Genomic DNA, 20,838 nt, shown 5'->3' on the forward strand with positions numbered 1-20,838 from the left:
GTTCAATAAACTTAATTGCAGAGATGAAACAAATAGAGGGAAAATGTGATTTTTGTTACATAATTTGATTTAGTTTTTGTTTTTTTATTGTTTTGTTTTGTTTTTTTTAATGGAGGCACTGTCTGATGTGGTAAAACTGCCTCATTTAGTGACATGCTGTCTCTGAGTGATACTATATTAAAAGTGTTTTTATTTAGTTCCTGGTATGTGAACTTTATCAAATGAGACGTTCTAGCACATTAGGAAGGGTGGGGCTTGTAGATGTTGATGCCAGTGATTACAGTATATAGAGCTCATTGCAAATGACTAACAAAAAAACAGCTATATTCAACCAAACATTGCATTTATTTTTAGGCCAGAAACCTAGTGTTTCATATACACGCTAGGTTTCATATAAACACTAAACTGGTGATCAGACTTTGCAATATGTTTGGAAATGTATAATCTTTCTCTTAGATTTGAAGTAGATTAGTTGTATATACACTACATAGGGACTCTGAAGGCTATTACAGTTAGTAAGAAGTACAAAATCAACTATCAACAAAGTGACTTAAAAGCAGCCCTTTGGAACAGCAGGACCATGGTCAAAGCACGGCTGCATTCCACTCCTCTGAAGCACTTTCCCCTCGTTTGTTTGTAAGGAAGTCATGTAGTACAGAGGGCTTTTGATACTCACACAAGCAAACTAAAAAAACAGTAGTGAAGAAAGAGACTTGTAGAACATCTTTTTAGAATGGTGAGACAGTTACGACTGGGTAGTGGTTACTGGGGCCATTATTCCAGGGATTTTGGCGCCATTCTAGCTTTTTTTATATATAATTAAAAAGTTTGTGTATGTTGATTTCCTATCATGCTTCAGATGGATATTTGAAGAGCTGAATGCAATGAGTGAAAGGTTTATTTGAGAGTGACTGGGTCCATTTATTGGGTCATCAGAGGATCTTCATCATCATAATAATCACCATGTAAAATAAAAAATTTCAAAATAAATAAATAAATAAATAAATAAATAAAAAAGATAGATATATATATATATATATATATATATATATATATATATATATATATATATATATATATATATATATATATATATATATATACACCTTGTGGGTATGGGGAAAATGTTTCGAATTATTCAGTCACTGATTTCAGCAGTCACATTACTGAAGGCTATCATATACTACCAAAACAATTCAATCTGTTCATTAGTGTCTGGTTGTTATGAATTTGTGTACTGAATGAAGGGTGTCGAAAGGCATGAAAAGGACATATCTTAATGAGTGAATTCATATCAGAATTTACCATGTTTCCCAATGGACCTTTTTTATTTTGAAAATGGCAGGCCATTTTTTAAATAAAACTGTATTCCTTTAAAAAAAAATAGATAAATACTATGTTTTTTAAGACCACAACCAGATCAGACACCACCTGATTCAGTAGTGCTATTTGGTAACAAATTTAAAAATATGAAACAATTATATTGTTATCATCGCAACTTTAAGCTTTCTGAACATCACAATCCTTTCACATACCATCTCCCCAGTACTCTCAAAATTATCTTTTTGTTGTTGTTTTTGGATGTTGGGGTTGGGGGGTGGGGGGGCTGGCTAACTAGCAAAGGAGCTCAGATGCTTTTATTTCAAGAATGATTTGTGACAAGATTTGATATCGAGTTCCAGCTTGTGAATTTAGGGGGATAAAAGCACACCAGTGAGAGAGAGTTCCAGAGAAATCAATGTCTCTCAGTGGTAAAGCTTTGTCCAGACATGTTATGTATCGACAGCTGGAAAGGTTACTATGTCTACATTGCAGTATGCTGGTACTCTGGCACTCCAGTGAATCCAGATCTTTCCTTGACCATGCATTAGCCCACTCTCCCATTCATCACCTTCCATTTGGATAGAAATGATAAAACATGTGGGCTATGGCAAATAAGAACATCACAACTATTTCAGCCTACACTTTGGGGTCTTATGAGTATGATATTAATGGAAATATTAACTGTCAAACCAGGGTTTACTCATTTTGAAGGTATCAGTTATATATCTGAGTTACCAAAACCCCACTCTATCCCTTATCCCTTATTTACGTACAGACATGATCATCCCCAAAGATGGATTATTATTCTAGGATGAAACAATCCAGCCCAAAGGTTAAAGAATGCTGGAGCACATTCTAATCATCAATCTAGAATGCTATGCTTGAGAAAACCAGAAATCTACAGTCTCTGAATTTCAGCTTTTTTGTTGTTGTTGTAAAAAAAAAAAAAGATATTCAGACATGGTCAGTTTGTATTGTCTATTGTTCAGTAAGTTGTAAGTAGTACTGAGAAGTATGAAAAATGGTCCCAGCATGAAATTAACCTTATTTGCACTTACATGTGTTGCTTTTACACTGTGAGCCATGGTAAGAAAGCAGAACACACACACACACACACACCCCCGCATAATATACATTTTATGTGTAGGGTTTTATTAGTGAAATAAGTCTTTTTTTTCCCTGAAAACAAATGTATTTTTGGTCCAAACAATTGTGAGAAGACCATTCCATGAAAGGTTGTCAGTGTTTTATGTATTTATTTTAAATATATGATTTCCACAGACCATTTGCTTTAGAGATTAAAACACAAAGAGAGACTTGGAATTCTACAGCAAAGAATTCATGCATCATAAAAAAAGATTAAAGTGTGCTTATCACATACTTCCGTAAGACTTAAAACAATTGTAAATGCAGCCCTGGCCCTTTGACCATAACTCATGTGTCTTGCAGATTCTCCAACCACTAGAGGACACAGCTCATATTAGCGTCAAGGTACAGTCATGGCCAAAGGTTTTGAGACACAAATTTCTGACACAAATTTTGGTTTTCACAAAGTTTACTGTCTCAGTTTTTTAGGTCCTTTTGTCAGATATTTATAACGTATAGTGAAGTACAATTATAAGCATTTCATAAGATTTTTTTTTTTTTTTTACTTTTTATTGACAAATACATCCAGTTTAAGCAAAGCCTTAATATTTACAGTGTTGACCCTTCTTTTTTAAGACTTCTGCAGTTTGCCTTGGCATGCTGGATATCAGCTTTTGGGCAAAATCTTGACTGATGGCAATTCATTCTTGCTTAATCAGTGCTTGGAGTTGATCACAGTTTCTGTGTTTTTGTTTGTTCACCCTGTTTTTGAGAATTGACCACAAGTTCCCAATGGGATTGAAATCTGGGGAGTTTCCTGTCCATGGACCCACAATTCCAATGTTTTGTTCACCAAGCCAATTGGTCACCACGTTTGCCTTGTGACATGCTGGAAAAAAGCATTATTCATCACCAAACTGCTCCAAGATCGTTGGAAAAAGTTGCCCTTGGAGGATGTTTTGATACCATTCCTTATTCATTGCAGTGTTCTTAGGCAAAATTTTGAGCAAACCCACTCCCTTAGATGAGAAGCAACCCCACACATGAATGGTCTCATGATGCCTCACTGTTGGCATGACACAGGACTAATTTGTCCAGATGTTAAGTCTGAAGGGGGCTTCATCGGAGAAAATAACTTTACCCCACTCCTCTGCGATCCAATTCCTATACTTCCTGCAGAATGTCAGTCTGTCCTTGATGTTTTTCTTGGAGAGAAGTGGCTTCTTTGCTGCCCTTCTTGATACCAAGCCATCCTCCAAAAGTCTTCGCCTCACTGTGCAGGCAGATGCTCTGCCCTAGTGGTGACCCGATCCCTTAGCTGCATCCTCTTTAGGAGACGGTCCTGGCACTTTCTTGACTTTCCTGGGCACCCTGAAGCCTTCTACACTGCAACTGAACCTCTCTCCTTGAAGTTCTTGATAATTCGATAATTGGTTGATTCGATAAATGGTGGATCAGCTGCCTTGTCCTCATTAACACTTTCTCCTGAGCTAACGAGAGAATCACTGAAATGATGTTAGCAGGCCATTTTGTGGCAGGACTGAAATGCAGTGGCTGGAATGTAGTAATTTTTGTGATTAAGTTAATTTTCATGGCAAAGAATGACTTTGCAATTAATTGCAGTTCATCTGATCACTCTTCACAATCTAGAGTTAATGTAAATTGCCATCATAAAAGCTGAAGCAGCAAACTTTATGAAAACCAAAATTTGTGCTAGTCTCAAAACTACCAACTACAGACTGAATATCTGTCCCCTCTGTCTTTATGTAAGATTTATGCATTCACCTACTGTAGCAGCTCTATTGGCATTTTGTAAGTTTATATAGTGTCTAATTATATCATGGAGATTCATAGAGGTAAGGACAGAAGAGAGGTTAAGAGCTTTTTAAACTAAAACTAAATGAAATTCACATGATATTCAAGCCTAACAATAGTGAGATTTCTTTCAGTGCTACAGTCAGTCAGACAGATAGAACATGGGAGTCTAATGGGGATTATCAATTGATGTTCTTTCCTCTGTGCGAAATGAACATTTTGCTTTGCTGCATGTCCTGGGACTGAAGGTACCCAACTCAGTCAATTTAGCTTTGCAGAGGCAGTGAACTTGTGAGTTGCTTACTGCTCTAAGGTCTGTCATACCTGTCTCCTAACTTTGCTAATGATACTAAAAAAATTACCTTCACATTGTCATACAATATTTGATCTTGGATATAGGAGAGACAGATTCCAGGTTCTTAGAGATTAATAGTTCCAGCCATTGTGACATTGACTTGTAATGAAAAATCATGCATCTCTACATATGAGAGAGCCAGGGTTTTCAGTGATGCAAAATATACTATTTCTTGAAATAAGTCAACATTCAATTTCTGTCTCTAAAAAGAGTAAAGGAGTGCCTCTGTCTAAAACTCCTCAGAGTAATACTGAGTTCTGATGTGCCACTGTAGTAAGAGAGAAAATGCAGAATGTTCCAGATGATTCTGAGAAGGACACATACAGGGAAGAACAGAAGATAAGGGGACCAAGCCTGTTCTGAATGGAAGAATGAAATTGACAGATGAAGTGGTTTAATCAGCATCCACAGAAAATGTCTGTGTTTGTGTTTGTGTATGAGTGAGACAGAAACCAAGAGAGCGAGAGAGAAAGAGAGAGAAGAATAACGCCCTGTTCTTTCTGAGCATGTTGAGATAAGTGCATTCTTAAGAAGAAACAGTATTCTGAGACTGTCAGAAAAGGTGAGTTCACTGGTGCAGAGTAGCAATGGTAAACGTGTTTGGGAGTTGCTCAATGGCACAGGCTTGGGATCAGTTCATTTATGGTCATTTCCTGTATAACAGACCATTTTTTGTGGTAGCTCAATGGTTAAGGTACTTGCTTTGTTATCAGAAGGTTGCTGGTTCAAGCCCCACCACTGCCATGTTGCCACTGTTGGGCCCATGAGCAAGGCCCTTAACCCTCAATTGCTCAAGTTGTACTCGGTCCTAATTGTAAGTTGCTTTGAATAAAAGTGCCATGTAACCATGTATTCAATCACACTCCACTGGTAAAAGGTTTCTCTTTCTCTTTAGAGGTAATGCACAAGTTCAGTATTTTTGCTGTATTGCAAAAGTGTCATTTTCATAGCTGTACCCCCTTCATGTCTCAAACTAGGCCTTAGAGTAAAAGTCAACATAAAATGGCACAGGAGAACACAGTTACCCACAGCCATCCCTGCAACCTTGAGCTGTTTGTCCTATGAAGGAATGGTAGTGCCCTCCCCAGGCAGCACTGAAGTAGGTGGTGAGGTGCTTTGGGGGAGCATGGGGCTCTGTTCAGGCTTGAAGTTTCCATTCACACCCGGTTTCTGTCAATGCATGGGGCAACTGAAGTACTGGGGTCTCGGTGGCACATGAGATTTTCATTCAGCCAATGCACAGATCCATGATGAATCTTAACACGGGGAGAGGAAACTATTGTTGGATGAGCAATTTGCTGCAACTGTACTGTGGATGTGGATGGTCAGTATTCCTGAATGTAGGGTAGGGGGTTGAAATCGCTTGAGGCTAACATGATACCATTGCTATTATTAGTTTATTACTCTGATGTTTAGCTTAGATTATATGGTTGTTCAAACACCTGCTCAGTTTGTGTGTGTGTGTGTGTGTGTGTGTGTCTCTGTGTGTGTATTTTCATACTTTTTTAAGTGTCCTACTTCTTACTTTTTCAAAATGTCCTATTTTTGTAAAAATGCCAATCAAAAACATGGTTAACCTATAGCAAATTGGTCCAGGTGCAGCACATTTTACCAAGGTTTCATGTTTTGTTTTCATCATTCTTCTAACACAGAACAAGAGAGAAAGCATGAAAGTGCAAAAGAGAGTTTCAAGTTTGGTTTATTTGTCACATACATAGTCATGCACAGTATAACTCGCAGTGAAATGGTTGAGAGAGCAAGAGAGAGCATGAGAAAGCTTTTGTTTGTTACTTTTATTTTTTTATTACTTTTTGGTTTGTTATTAAATTCTTTTGTTTATTATTTGCTATTTATACCAAAACATCTCATGTGCTGTCTTGGTAGCATTCCACATTCATTTTAGTTTCTTTCGGGATATTGATTACCTGTTCTCTCTGCACAGACACGTGGTGTTCCATGAAGTCAGTGATTATGTTGAGCCAGAGTGTAAAGAGACCATGATATTCAGCCAAAGTATAAGCAAGATATTGTATTACAGCATATCGATTATACTAAATATAATGTAGTATATATCATGCCAAAAACAAGTTAGGTTCCTGTTACTTATTTCCAGATATTCCATGAATTGATTTGATGGAAATGCCCTGATGTAGTACTGAGCACCAGAGGTCACTCTTTCTCAGTGTGTCAGAGTTAATCACATTATGTTCATGGTTTAAAATGGTTCAGTTAGAATTAGACCAACACAACTGCAACTTCTCCAAAGTACAGAGAAGCCCTTAAAAGTACTGAGGAAAATAACAAACAAAACGAGAAGCCCTTAAACTGCTTTTGCTCATTTAATCAGGTGGAAAAAGAAAAGAAAAGAAGAAAAGAAGAGTAGCCCAGAGCAAAGTTAACTAGTGGGTCTACCCGCTCAGTGCTAAGCTATTTGAATCAGTGAGCTGTGGTCCATGAGCTGACTTTGCCTTGTCTAAGCAGAACATAACAAGACACAAGCACCTGATGGGCCTCTACAGAATAGCCATCTGGACACAGAGGGAACTGAAATGGATAGGTAGACGCTATGGGATTGATGTGAAATTAAACCTACAGCATGGGAAACTAATCAATGTAAAAAAAAAAAAAAAAAGACAAGTCAGACAGAATACACTTTACATTGTCTGTTCTTTGTTGACAAAATACACTATAGTATTGACAGTTAATATAGTGGTAACATTTTTTTCTCCATTGCTTAAACACGTTTTTAACAGTAAAGCATTGTGCAAAAACAGATTCCATTTCTTTCCAGATGGCACTTCATCTAAGCATCAAAAACAGAAAATGGGACTATGTGCATAAAGAGAAATGTCATGAATGTAATAAACATCCATCAAACAACAGTACTGCTAAAAATAGGCCTTAATTCTAAAAAGTAAAATATGTTAAGGAAAATAAAGCTTAAAACATAACTAATCCAGTTTAAATACGCATGGTGCATTTTGGCAAAAAGAAAACCCCAAAAAACAAAACAGTACTTTAGGTTGCTCTGATTATTTGCTTTAAGGTTAAAAAAGGTGTTTAAAAAATTGCGTATGTATAGGCTGTTGTCTCAAACTCCATCTGTGAAATATTCAGGTTTCTTATCAAAACTGTTGTATAGGATGATGTTTTTGGCTAGTTAACATTGCCAAGAAAAAATACAATGAGGACATAATTGAAATACAACACTGTAGCTTAGACATGTTACTGTTTTTATTCAACAGAAAGCAAACAATAACCTGATCCAAATTCTTTAATGACATTCAGAGGTTGTTAACCAATTAATTTTTTAAAAGTATGTGCTGCTTTGTTTAAGTTTTGTTTAATAGATGTACATAATAATTAAGAATGAATTATTTAACACTTCTTTTTGCACTGTAGGATTATCATTTCAAAGGATGTTTTATCAACACATAGCATACAATGTGTATATCTATATATATGTATATGTACTTCCTCAAATGCATCTGCTGTAGCTCTGTTAAAAGTTATATTTCGATTTCTAATGTAGAGCATTTTATAACAATTGTTAAAGGTCTCTTTTGCTTTTTGTTCCTCTTTCTGGAATAGTACAGTCTAAATTTGGACAAAACATTTGCTGCCTTTCAACTAAGAGGGCTTGTACTTTTCAGTGGGATCATTTGAGGTAATAACTGACCTTTCACTTGAGGTAATGGAAATGTCTCTGCTTAGCTCTTTAATACATGTTCAGCTCTTGTAGAAAATGGCAGAGGGTGCATATAATTGTATCTCTTCTCCCACTGGGTGTTTCCAAAAAAACACAGGTCAACTTGACCGAGCTAGCAAGCTCACAGACAGTTCCAAACAAACTCCAAATAAAACAAAAGCAGAAGGAATCCAGTGTTTGTTTTGCCCAACTACACAAGCCGGTGCCCTTTGTTTAACATGCTCCCGGGAGTCATAAACATGCCCTCAAGTCCCCGCACTGCTGTGCTGAATGAAAAGACCTCAATATCAGCAACCTTTGGGTACTCACAGAGAACTTTTAACAGCTTAATAACCAAGCCTACAGACACACATATTACTCCCCTTTTCACTGGATTTCAAATGCCCTTCCTCTTCACTGGGAGCTTCACATTTATTGTTTAAATTCTTTTGTTTCTGCCAATTAACAGTCCCCTATTTTTATTCATTCATCTCTTCTAAGTTTAGTCCTTTTAAAAAAAGGCAATGTGAAACTATGTTAGTTCGTATAACTTCACTTTTAAGTGGCCTGAGTGTTTTTAGCTAGCATTCAGCAATGCTACCACAAAAGTAGCCTAGTAATTGCAGTCTCTTATAGCTGTATGCTCTCTCCATCTTATGGCAACACATTTTAGTTGGCCTTGAGGTAGTTATAAAGACCTTGAAGGCCTCCATCCAACACTTCTTTAATGGGCTTTGACAGAGGGTTGTACATAATATGGAGTCCTTTATCCAGTGGGTGGCACGCAAGTTTCCCCAGGCTGGTCAATTGGTGCATTTCAGCTGTAATATTTTGAATTTCATTATAGTCTACATTGAGAAGTTCCAGCTCGGTCAGGCAGCCGAACATCCTTGGCAGAGAGTGAATATAGTTCCCTTCCATGATGGGGATCTTTAGGTCAGCCAGGGCCTGGATCTTCTCAGTGATGTTCTCTAGCCTGTTGCAGGCCATGTCTAAGAAGGCCAGGCTCTTCATGGTGTAGATGCACACTGGGATATGTGCAATCTGTTTGTGGCTCAGGTTGACCTTTGAAGGTGCGTAAGTTCTGACAGGCTGTCCGGGAGGTACGTGAGCTGGTTGTTTGCTAAACTCGAGCCTCGAGCTTGCTGCAGTAGCCCAGTTCCTCCAGGACCTCATTTAAGCATTTGCGATAGGCAAAGAGCACCTTCAGGTTCCGCAGCTGCCCTATCTCTGGGGGCAGAGTAGTGAGCTATTTACCCCACAAGTTGAGCACCACGAGGTTCTGAAGGATGCCCACTGATGCTGGAAGTGAGGGCAAGCAGTTAAGGGACAGATTGAGCTTCTGCAGTTCCGAGATCTCCAATAGTTCCTCAGGAGGGTCGACCATGCCGCGGCAGGTCAAACTCAGCACCCTGTAGCCGAAGTGCGTGACAGTGTGCTTGTGAATCCTGTCAGCTGTTGTCAGTCTCTGTTCACAAGCCATGATCTTTCTTCTTTGTTGTTTTATTTCCTCGTCTGCCAGTTCCTTTGACTGCTTTCCTCTCATACCTAGCACAATACCTCTGCTTCTTATGAGCACCTAAACTACAAGTAAACAAACATCTTCCTTGATCACAGTCTCTTTTGGAGGGAAGAGACTCCCAGTTCTCAGTGGCACACTGGAGGTCTGGAGACACTCAGAGGACATGCTAAGGTTTGAAACGCCTTGCATATCTGATTGGAACTGGCTGCCTAAGATGTAACACACATTGCTATAAAGATGTTTGTGTTTGTCCAGGGTGCGCTGGAGGAGTGCTGCTGACAGACAGGAAAGGGAGAATGGATCTGAAGCATATCCCGGTGTCAAACAACATTGCTGGAACAACTCTTACCACATTTCACTGCCTGTCTCTTCAGCTGTCCCTGTCACTTCAATAGGCCCAGGCAGTGATAACTAACCTAGATTTCAGTTTGTATGCCATTTGTGGAGGAGAAATATGACAGCTTTGTTTTCCATTGCATATTCTTAATAGAAAAATGTGCACAAATAATAGATTTCAAGCTTCTGGGTAACTGAAAACGTAATATATATTGTCCTATCATATTATTTTTCTCCTTTTACTTACTTTGAGGTCTATTTATAAATAATACAATAATACAAGATCATGAGTTAGTTTTGTTTCCCCCCAATAGTTGTCTTTATAGTCATAGTCATATAGTCATGTGTTAAAAAACAAATTTAATGTTATATATAGAACCCAACAAAGAAAGAGCAATGTAAGGACTCTAATTTTGTTAAACATGGTGCAGTATCAGTCATGAACACAAATACCATGCTTATAAGGGAGAACTGAGATTTGATAACACCCTCAGTTATTTTCATTAAGTGACAATATCAGAAGCACCCAATATGTTGATATGAAAGCTGTTAATAAAAGAAGACACCATATTCATGGGAAATTACTGATGTGTGTTTAATGGTATTTCCTGGCCAATTCTTCTGACTAATGCACTAATGTTTTCAAATAATAATAATAATGTGCAAACTAACTAGAACAGTTATTAAATAAAAACTGTCATAGGGTAAATGTTTTCTGGATACAGTATTTAAAGTCCAATAATACATCACAAAAGGTCACAAAGGGCAATTTTGTCAATAGACTGTATTTTGTTTAATTCACTTAATGCTTCTCGCATATGTAATCCAGTTTCATTGAGAACATGACATAAATGGCTTTTTGTGGAACATCAACTGGCAGTTGCCGACAGATTTAAGGAACATGGTTTTCCAAGGGTCATGTGTTTTCAATAGATCCAGCTATTTTGTCCTATAGTACATTATGCCACTTGAATATATTTTATAATTTGTTGTTCATTTGATATTTTTCTATTAATTCAATTATATCGTTATTTAGTTAAAACCTTATTTGTAGCAATTCCATTCTTCATAGCATGAAGAAGTAGTAGGTTAAAATAGTTACCATAACATGCTTGATGATACACAATGAATGATTTTATGATAAAATAATGAGCATAAGGTTAAGGTGCAGAATCTCAGATCATAGTTTGAGGTAAAAGTGGAAGCATGACCATCTCTGTGTGCACGCCCCATAACCCACAACTATGCAAATAAGTTTCAGCAATGCAGTACAACATTGTAGGATTTTAGAACTCAGTTTGGGATACACATCCATCATATCTGTCTGCTTAGATTTAAGTCCAAGGTAAATCTAAGATATATGAACTTAGAACCCTGAACTGTGACATAAGCCTGTTTGATTGTCTCAAGCAAGTTTTTGTAGAGACTATACAGTATAAACTATACAGTTTTCAATGTGCTAAAAATTATAACCAGTATTTTATAACCAGTAAATTATAAGCAACAAATACAACTTTGATAAAGCAAAGGACAACATTTTATTATTTAATTTCTATTATTAAGGAATACTAGCCTATTGTCATTTGAAATAATTTAATCATGAATTAAAAGTCATCAGTCCTTATTTTGATAATTTTTGTTTTGATATTATGTGCACTTTTTTCATTCAATACAAATGAAGGTACAGTTTTCCACACTGTTGCTGGACACAGGACATACAGTTAGAAACCTGTGCTAAAGCACCATGCCTAGGGCCATTGGTGAGATTGGGGATGAGCTGGTAATATGAGTTACTTGACAATTTGACCTATACAACTTTGGGTTCCATTCGTTCTTAACCATGGCCCCTCCTCCCCGAAGCAGGCTAGGGTAAAAATAAACACAGAACATCTGACTAGTTCATTCCTCTACCTTGCACAGGAAAAAGTTCAGCCTCCACTGATACTAAGGTTTTAATGCTCATGAAGCCCCCAGCTGGAAAGCTGCCTGATGCGAACCCCACCTCAATTTTGCTGGCAGTAAATATGAGGGTCATTGCTGGCTGTGCATCTAATGTCTTATAAATTAAATCTAACCAGGAATTGTAAAAAGTATTTTATATACTATTAACAACATAATGGATCAAAAACGTTTGGTGGATACAACTTAACCATATCATTTAACCCTGGAACTCTTTATTCTGTAATGGTCGCACTTCCTGTGACATTCCAATTTTGACCCTAGTGGGTTGCAGTTTGGGGCCAAGCCAAGATCTACTGAACTGGTATCAAAACTGGTGATGATGTTTTCTCCTTGATTTAATCTGCTTCATTTAATCTTCCATCATGGAAGAGATACTTGAGTGAGACAAAACATATTTCAAAATCAGAAACATGTAACGGCCCAAGTGCCGCGGGGCATGGAACAGGATGCACAGACTCGCTCTACTTCGTGCAACATTTCATGACATTAAACACACAGGACAAGGATCGCACTCACACATAACATTAATAGCGAACATAAAGAAACTTAATGCTAACGATTAACATGGGGGGGGGGGGCATCCTGTGACAAAACACTTTATTGCCAAGTATGATAAACACACCAGGAGTTTGGTGTGTGACCTCCACTATGCGTACAGCACATGGATAGCCATCAAACAATATACAAATAGAACATATAGTACATTTATTAACACACATTTATCCATACTTCATACCAAAGGTGGGTTGCTAGTCAGACTATTTCCAGTAGTGCTGTGAAAACTGAAAAACACCCCATGCACAAATTTGTGTAGACATGAAGTATAGGCACTGGAACACCGCACCCAACAGTTAAAAAAAGCAATTGGGTGAACTGTTGCACAATGACATTTATCAGAGCTGGATGTATAACTATATACAGATATAGTCAATACAACTCTACGATAATGGTAGAAGCAGCATGTGCAGGAAAACTGAACTGTATAGTTTTCAGATGTTATAATGAAACCTCTAACCAGTGGCAGAAACAAAAAATTTACATGTGAATTTACCCTGAGGATAATGCATAAATTGGAATTACAATAATGCAATTGTTGGCATGTCATTAAAAAGTATTTTAGCTGTTTAGCTACGCAAATCCACTCTAAGATACACTGCAGTTTATAAAGCATCCAGAAGCACTGGAAGTATAAGAGGGAAAGATGAAGTTAGGAGCTCCATAGAAGAAACTGTGCAGGTGGTGTACTGTGTGGGCAGCAGTGGCCTTGGACCTTGAATTCCTTGATAGGCTTAAATTCTGTTGGTAGTGATTAGTAGAAGAGATGGGGCCTCTGCCAGTACTCCTCTTTTTCTAGACAGGTATAAGTGGAGCTGGCAGCGAGTGACCCTCTCAGGAGAGTGAGCAACACACTGGGACCTGGCCTTGAAAAGAAAAACTGAGTGGAACCAGACTCTGATGGACGTAGTGCGGGCTTTCTAAATACTGGCATAGTAGAAATGGGCCAGGATAGACTTGGAGATGTTGAGCTTCCTGAGCTGATCAGGAAAAGCAGCCTGCTGGCTCCCGTTACTTTCGTCGAGATGTTACTGGATCTCTTCAGGGAGCCGCAGCTGGTGATCCTCAGCAGTGGGGATAGCTTTGAAGAGCGTCAGTGCATGTAGAAGGGTGTCCAGAGAGAAAGGGGCCCCGTCACAAATAGGTCCTACTGCTTCTTATACGTCAAGAAATCAGACCTGCCTAAGGCTAGCAGTCTGTATTTGTGTGTGTGTGTGTGTGTGTGTGTGTGTGTGTGTGTGTGTGTGTGTGTGTGTGTGTGTGTGTGTGTGTGTGTGTGTGTGTGTGTGTGTGTGTGGTTCCGATAAGCAGTACAGCAAACTAATGCTTAGAAGCATGCAACAGTTCTTGTATCTTGTATGATTGTGGGAAAAGCAGAAATGAAATCCAGAAAAAGGTTTTGTCATATATGTCGGGGTCCATTTTTATGATATAGTGGAGGCACATACTGCGCACATCTTCACTTGAAAAATTTATCCTGTTGGCCAAACATTTAAGATCCAGGAAGGATTTTTTAATTTATTTTTTACAGCTTTCAGATGAGCTGGAACCAAAGGCATTGACTGATGTCAAAGCTACCCATGTGAGTAAAGGGAAGTACTATTTATAAAGCATGCTAATGCACTGCTTTAGTGATAGACTACTTGTATTGGTCACCTTTCTCGTGATTTAAGCTGAAGTAAAACACAGACATGTAACATTTTGATTTTTAGCAATTGTTCTGGAATACAGGAGAAAAAAACACCTGATTTCACTTAGTTTAATTAACTCAAAAACTCTGGTAGGCCCATTGTGTATTATATCTGTGTTCCACAAAGACTATTTCATATCTGAACTGTAATTTCTTCATTGGGTTACCTCCACAACTGCAGGAGAAGGATGGAACGCTCAGAGTAAACAGAAAAATCGTCTAGAGCTGCAGCCGAGCAGTGTGATAAATAGACGCTAAGATATCAGTCCACAGACTATTACACAGGATAAAGATGCTATTTGTAATGGCTCTTGAATAGGAACGGGAGCGGAGGAATTGGCGCGGCGGACGGCTAACGCAGTTACAGAGTACCCAAATCAAGTTTGGGGCTGCTGAAACAGCAGCTGGGAATAAAAAGCAATCAGTCGTTTGACAGGAGCCCGAACGCGTGATAAAGCGCTTGCTGCACAGCCTAACAAGATGGCACCTGGAGGGGAGCGTAGCAGCAGGCGCTCAGACCTGCCGCAGCTGTCGCACTGCCAGGGTGCTGATGCGCTAGCTGCTTCATACCCTTTTTACCTGCACGCCTACACGGCTAGACCGCCACGTCAACATTGTCTGTTTACCTACTGAGAAGCATGTAAGCATGTCTATGAGTTTAGGCACAGACACAAACACACACACACACACACACACACACACACACACACACACACACACACACACACACACACACACCCATAGATGAATGTAAGAGATTAAATTAGATATAGTACATACTGTGCTTGAGTGTATTATTTTACAAGCATTTGCACTTTTTTACATTTATTTTTAATGTTCTTGTGCCTGAGCAGAATTTGAAGACATTTTGATTGTTGTTTCCATTTGCACTGCAACTGGTTGCATATGAGTATTTAAGAGAAATACTAAAACTGTGATGAGCTTAAGACTGCTCATCACAGTTTTCCCATAGCTTCCAGTTTAACTTCACTTTTCAGATACGCTGTCTTCCAGTACTGGATGAGAAAGTGGATCATGTAATTATCCTATATGTTCTAATTGCAAATGTAATAATTCCCACATGGATAGGAAGCAAAATTGTAGCATAAAAGTACTATCAAGTAATACAGAGTGCATATTTAAAACTGAACTACTCTGTCAAGCTCCAGTCCTGTGAGCAGTATTTAGTTTTCTCACATTAACACATTTGACTAGATGTAGGACAGACTATTAACTATTATAAATACCATAATTAGTTATAGTAATTAGAATTATTTAGAATTCCTAATGTTTATTTTCTATCAATTCAATAACCAAGGTGCATCTCAATGCAGCTGTTTTCCACAAGCCACATCTGTCACCCATCCTCCCCTTATCTAACCCACTCACCCAACCACACTGTAGTGCTCATCTCTCTAACTATCCTCTCTTACCACCCCCCCAGACTGTTCCCCACCCATGTGTCTGTGTGCATGTCGCATGTAGTTTCTCATTACTTTTATCATTTCTCTCATGTGCTGCGCTGGGCTTTGATTGGCCACGAATCATCACATTTCCGTCCTGTTTACTGGCTTCTGGTGCATTCCACAGCCGCTCTCAGGCCTGGCACTGTTAGCAGTGGAGGAGCAGCTGGAGGCTGGGCCTGAAACTGCCCCGGGCGTCCAAATGGTCCGGCTCTTCTGCCAGGTGGGCATGGCTGCTCCCAGCAGAGTATGAGCACTGCCAGCCTTGAGCATCTGCAAATGGGCTTCAGCTGCTTCTGCTGCTAATGGAGGCTCGGTGTTCGATTCCATCTCTTCCATTAGCGTTTTGGGATTTTTTACACACTGTTCAACATAGAATGAAATGAGGACAGCTTAAAAAAGACGAGAAGATGGGTTGTCCTGCAGCACATTAGGAAAGATGGTGTGTATTAGACAGAAAAGTGGAGGATATAAGGATACAGCCAGGCTTGTTTACACGAGCCTTTGACCCAGCACAAACACAGTTGTATCAAGTGCTCTTCCATCAAGGAAGCAGCCTTGCATGTTATTTTGTTTTCTTCTTTAAAAAGCTTCCTCCACGTTATTCACCAACCACTGCTTCCTGCGTGTCCCTTTGTCCATGATTCCATTGCCTTGGCTTTTTTTCGCTTTCCTCATTGCCTGCACATCAAAATGACTCTAGGCTCCGGGATTATACATATGTAATACCGCATTGTGACAATAACTGTAAGTACTACATAAATTAATTTTAAATTGCCAACATTGATTTTGCATATATAATTTAAGAAGCTATTTTACTCACATTGAAATCACTGCTTGAAAGAAAGAGTGTGACACGAACACCTTTACAGTCTTCAGCAGCAAATTGGAGTGACGCGTACCTAACTGTAATATTATAAAGTCCCACAAGAGGGCATTGGTGGACAAGGAGATAATTTTCTTTTTGCCAAGTTTTCAAAAAAAAAAAAATTCAGCGGTGGGACTGTTAGTCTGAGTTTCCAGGTGACAGAATATACATAATTTTGCTATCATGTTACATTTTTCATGAGTGATATTCACACCCAAGCATATCTAGTTCCACAATGAAATTATGTTAGATGCACGTCCTATGTACAACTTTGGCCTGTTGGAATCACGGTAAAGGAAATACGGGCCTTCATGGTCCCTATTGGCTTTTGCATGCTTTGATATTTTCCTTAGTTTTTCAGAAATTTCCAAGAAAATACCAGAAATGTCCAAATCTGCATTTTATAATATCAAAACCCTGTAGTTATTACAGAACTATAGTTATAGGATTATACAGTCTAAAAAATAATAATAGGAGAAACAGGATAAACAGAATAAAACACATGTCTGTGTATTGTATTTTGGCTGAGTTGTCAGTTTTTAGACTCATGCAAAAATATTTTACAAACATTTAGAAAAAATTCCATGAAAAAAAAAAAAAAACAGACTAACAATCAGGCCCGTCAGTGGCCCACTAGGTGGAAGCAGAAGATTGATCCGGGAGGAACGTTTTGCCACTAGCTACAACGGTCTTTTATATTTTAGTGTCAAGAAAATGTAACTAAGAAAAGGATAACATTTTGAGTCATATCTTATAAATATATTTTCTTGAGCGCATTCTAACTCAAACTTTAGCTTCCTGCTAAAGCTAAGAAAAATCCTTTTCTATGTTGTTTTTCATTTTCACTGTTTCTCTCTCTCTCTCTCTCTCTCTCTCTCTCTCTCTCTCTCTCTCTCTCTCTCTCTCTCTCTCTCTCTCTTACAACATTAGATAAAAGAAAGAAAATGTATAGAAAATGATCAGAAAATGGCCAGTGGAGTACAATGCAAAAAACTTTAGCCTACTCAACAAACCTATTGCTGTATTACCCTAGCAGTTTTTCGCATCTAAGGCGTGCTTGATTTACAGATAAAAGTCTCGTTGTTTTCATTGCCATTTCATAGGTGAAAGGATTCTGTAGACACAACAAACCAAAAATGTGGATAATAATGAAAAGGTCATGAAATAAAATAAGGGAAGATGGGTTTGCACAGCTTATAGTTCTGCAGTAGAACGGAAGTCTAATAGCAAAAAAATAGCATGCATGTATATTTGATGTACGGTACCGTAGGTAAGCTCGTAAGTTAGTGGATGAGTCCATTTTGAGGATGGGTTACAGCACCGCAGTCCTCCTCACTGTTTGGTACATTCCATGCACGGACTTTGTAGCGGGACAATGAAAAGTTGAGACAAAAGTTGAATGATAGGAGACAGGGAGGGAGTCTCAGACTGAGATTGCCAAGCGTGAAAGGGGAGACCCCAAGTATCACCAAGAAAAACCGAGAGCGAACATTAGTTTTAAGAGGAGTAGCTAAATTCTAGAAAGCTGTTATAGAGGACAAAAAGTCTTATTCAGGGGATATTCCACGCGTCCATGTGTTCAGAGAGATGAAGGTCGTCCTCGCAGTTTTGCTTCTGTGTGCATCCTCCGTGGAGTGCCAGCAAAGAGGTGAGCTGTAAATAATTACTTTGCTTTTGACTCTCTACTTTCAGTTATTATCCATACTACAATACTCTGTTTCAAAATTGCTAAAGGCAAATAAATATTTTATAGTAGGTTATTTGTGTTGCAACAGAATTGCATAACTATGATTTTTACAAGCATGGGCCTACATAAAGTGTGTGTGTGTGTGTGTGTGTGTGTGTGTGTGTGTGTGATATATATATATATATATATATATATATATATATATATATATATATATATATATATATATATATGGCTGTGTGACATGTTTTTACATCTAATCTAATTTTTTATCGTTCATTCAGAAAGTGAATGGCCAGGGGGGAAAGTATTTTATGTAGCCATCGTTCTTTCCATTTATAATGGCTTTCCATTTATAATTTCCATTTATATTATAATTACTGTCTCAGTTAAAGCTCTTAAACTACTGCAAGACCCTCTACCTGAATAAAGATATCCATCCATTTCAATGAGAGAAATTCCAGATCCCCGTTGGATTACAGTATCTGACGCTTCTTAATGCTAAGAACAGCGGCACCAGCATGCAAACGTATGGCGTCTTAAAGCCGCAAGGCCATATTATCTGGTGATCACTTTAGATGCGCTAATTTCATGGCATGAATAAATGCAGAGTAGACATAGTTACAGAAAAGCTATATGAAACAATTTATTCCATACACAAAAGAAGCGAACCCAATCAGTATTGTCAGTATATGTCAGTCTTGCGGTAAACAAGCTCTGACGTGCATTTAAATTACCTCTGGACAACATAAGTTGTGTAGCCTACTTTGTGCTCTCCTAACAAGGAACTCATCCTCCTGAGACTAGCATTAAATCAGACTATGTTATCATGCACAGCCTATGTCCATCAGCACTTTCGCATTAAAGAGATTTCTTTCTAGCTAAGAAATTAACATATATGGACTAACACTTAGGTAACAGCCCTAAGTTAGGGTTGAAGCCACGCTCCATATCTCTTCCCCTCAGAAACTGAAAGGCAGTCAGCTGACTGCCAGCTATCAGGTCTGTTGAGTGAGAAGTCTTGGTAACTGTTAAATCCTTAAAATACTGTTAACCTAGCACATTCATGTGAAACTACTCAAATCCTTTATGTTCCCAAGGACGTTTTGTGTTTCCCATCCTGAGACTCAGGGTACAGCGAAGCCATGCTCCAAAATGTCCTCTTATAAGGACATGCTGCACCATGTGGATACATGACAGTATGATCTCCCTGCCTGATCATCTGAAGAGGAAAGCAGCCTTATTTCTCGCCTTAACCAGTGTGAATATATTTTTCTTAAATAGGACCGATGAATAAGTGCTCAGTGTAACTTCCAGGAGGTTTCTTACAGCTAGTCAGTGACAGTTTTCCTAACTTAGAAAGAAAGTTTAGTAAGGATGGTGGAAATCTTGTTTTACCTAAACAAATCTATTTTAGGTCTCAACATATAATGGCCTTACCCTGGTTTGTGCTTTATCTCTAGTGATAGTTTTAACATCAGCATATACTGATTGAATCATAGTCAAGTGCTAGGCCTTTGTTACTTATGATTACATCTAAACATGGTTTCAACTGAATATGCACAGGCTGTAGTATAACATTGACAGGACACATGAATGAAAGTTGGTAAAAACTAAAGCCAGTTAGGTAAGTGTTTTCCAGTTGTCTGCATATGCTGTGTTGTCTCCAGCTGTTCACTGATTTTTTTACCTTGCAGATATACCTTATGACCATAGATCTTATCAAGTATTGTGCTGTTGAAAGGCACTTTTGTGTTTGCCGACATGCGACATTCCAGAGATAACTGAAAGCTCAGCAGATTTACCCACTTTCATCCTGGGTCACTGTGATGAGATAGCCTTTCAGAGCCGCTTTGGTCTGGAGCAGTCAATCGTGGGGATGCTGTTGTCCAAACACTGGGGCACACTAAAGCTTCACCTCAGGTTTCTCCCAGAGGCACACTCATCTCTATAGACTATAGAGTAGGCAGGGCTGGGAGAGCTAATTGTTTACTTCTGTATACATCTCTGAGTTGTATGGGGTTTTTTTTAATTATATTTATCAGTGGTGTTTGTGAAAATGGAATTGCATTTGTTCTGTCAGTGACGCTGTTAATTTGTTGGTCTTGTACTGCAGAGTTGTGAGGAATTTGACTTGGTTCCAGTGGAACTATGGTATATGCCCTCTGAAAATGTATTCCTTTAGTTTAATTGTCCTTTAGCAGCCTCTAAAAATTGACAAGGAAGAATAAAACTGAATCCATATCACTAATTTAAAGAGTGCACAGTTACAACAGTATTAAATATGGTCTCTGACAATGTTATTCAGTGAACTAACTAAATAAGATGTATAGTTCTGTATTTTCAAAATGTAATGATCCATTTTTATGGTTAAATTTGAGTATTAGCATTGAAACTAGAAGGTATACACATATAAATATTTATTACTGATCTATTTTTAGAAATTCTTTATTGTTCTAATCCTAACTTAAATGAGGTACTCAGTGAA

The 20,838-nt window shown here is 38.3% G+C and overlaps 2 protein-coding genes and 1 long non-coding RNA gene across 4 annotated transcripts in view; 2 read left to right on the forward strand and 1 right to left on the reverse strand.

Annotated features, from left to right (window-relative positions):
• The first annotated feature begins 5,684 nt into the window (after positions 1 to 5,684).
• On the forward strand, positions 5,685 to 10,668 carry LOC145651236 (uncharacterized). The gene is made up of 3 exons (XR_014117060.1): positions 5,685 to 5,903; positions 9,885 to 9,960; positions 10,045 to 10,668. It is a non-coding gene; the product is annotated as an uncharacterized LOC145651236 (long non-coding RNA).
• On the reverse strand, positions 8,876 to 10,097 carry lrrc30a (leucine rich repeat containing 30a). Its single transcript, XM_027001691.3, is given in 3 exon segments — positions 8,876 to 9,337; positions 9,340 to 9,399; positions 9,402 to 10,097. Coding segments are annotated over 3 exon segments (873 nt in total). The 5' UTR covers positions 9,814 to 10,097; the 3' UTR covers positions 8,876 to 8,936.
• A 7,219-nt stretch (positions 10,669 to 17,887) lies between the features above and the next one.
• Positions 17,888 to 20,838, forward strand: part of lama1 (laminin, alpha 1) — a 36,855-nt gene continuing 33,904 nt past the window's right edge. For both annotated transcript variants that reach the window (XM_035530600.2, XM_081696123.1), the window contains exon 1: positions 17,888 to 18,311. In XM_035530600.2, coding sequence (XP_035386493.2) covers positions 18,251 to 18,311 — 61 coding nt within the window. In that variant the 5' untranslated portion in view covers positions 17,888 to 18,250. The remainder of the gene's footprint in view (positions 18,312 to 20,838) is intronic.

Source organism: Electrophorus electricus, chromosome 14 (assembly GCF_041902795.1).
Source record: "Electrophorus electricus isolate QZ-2024a chromosome 14, ASM4190279v1, whole genome shotgun sequence".
Taxonomy (NCBI): Eukaryota; Metazoa; Chordata; class Actinopteri; order Gymnotiformes; family Gymnotidae; genus Electrophorus; species Electrophorus electricus.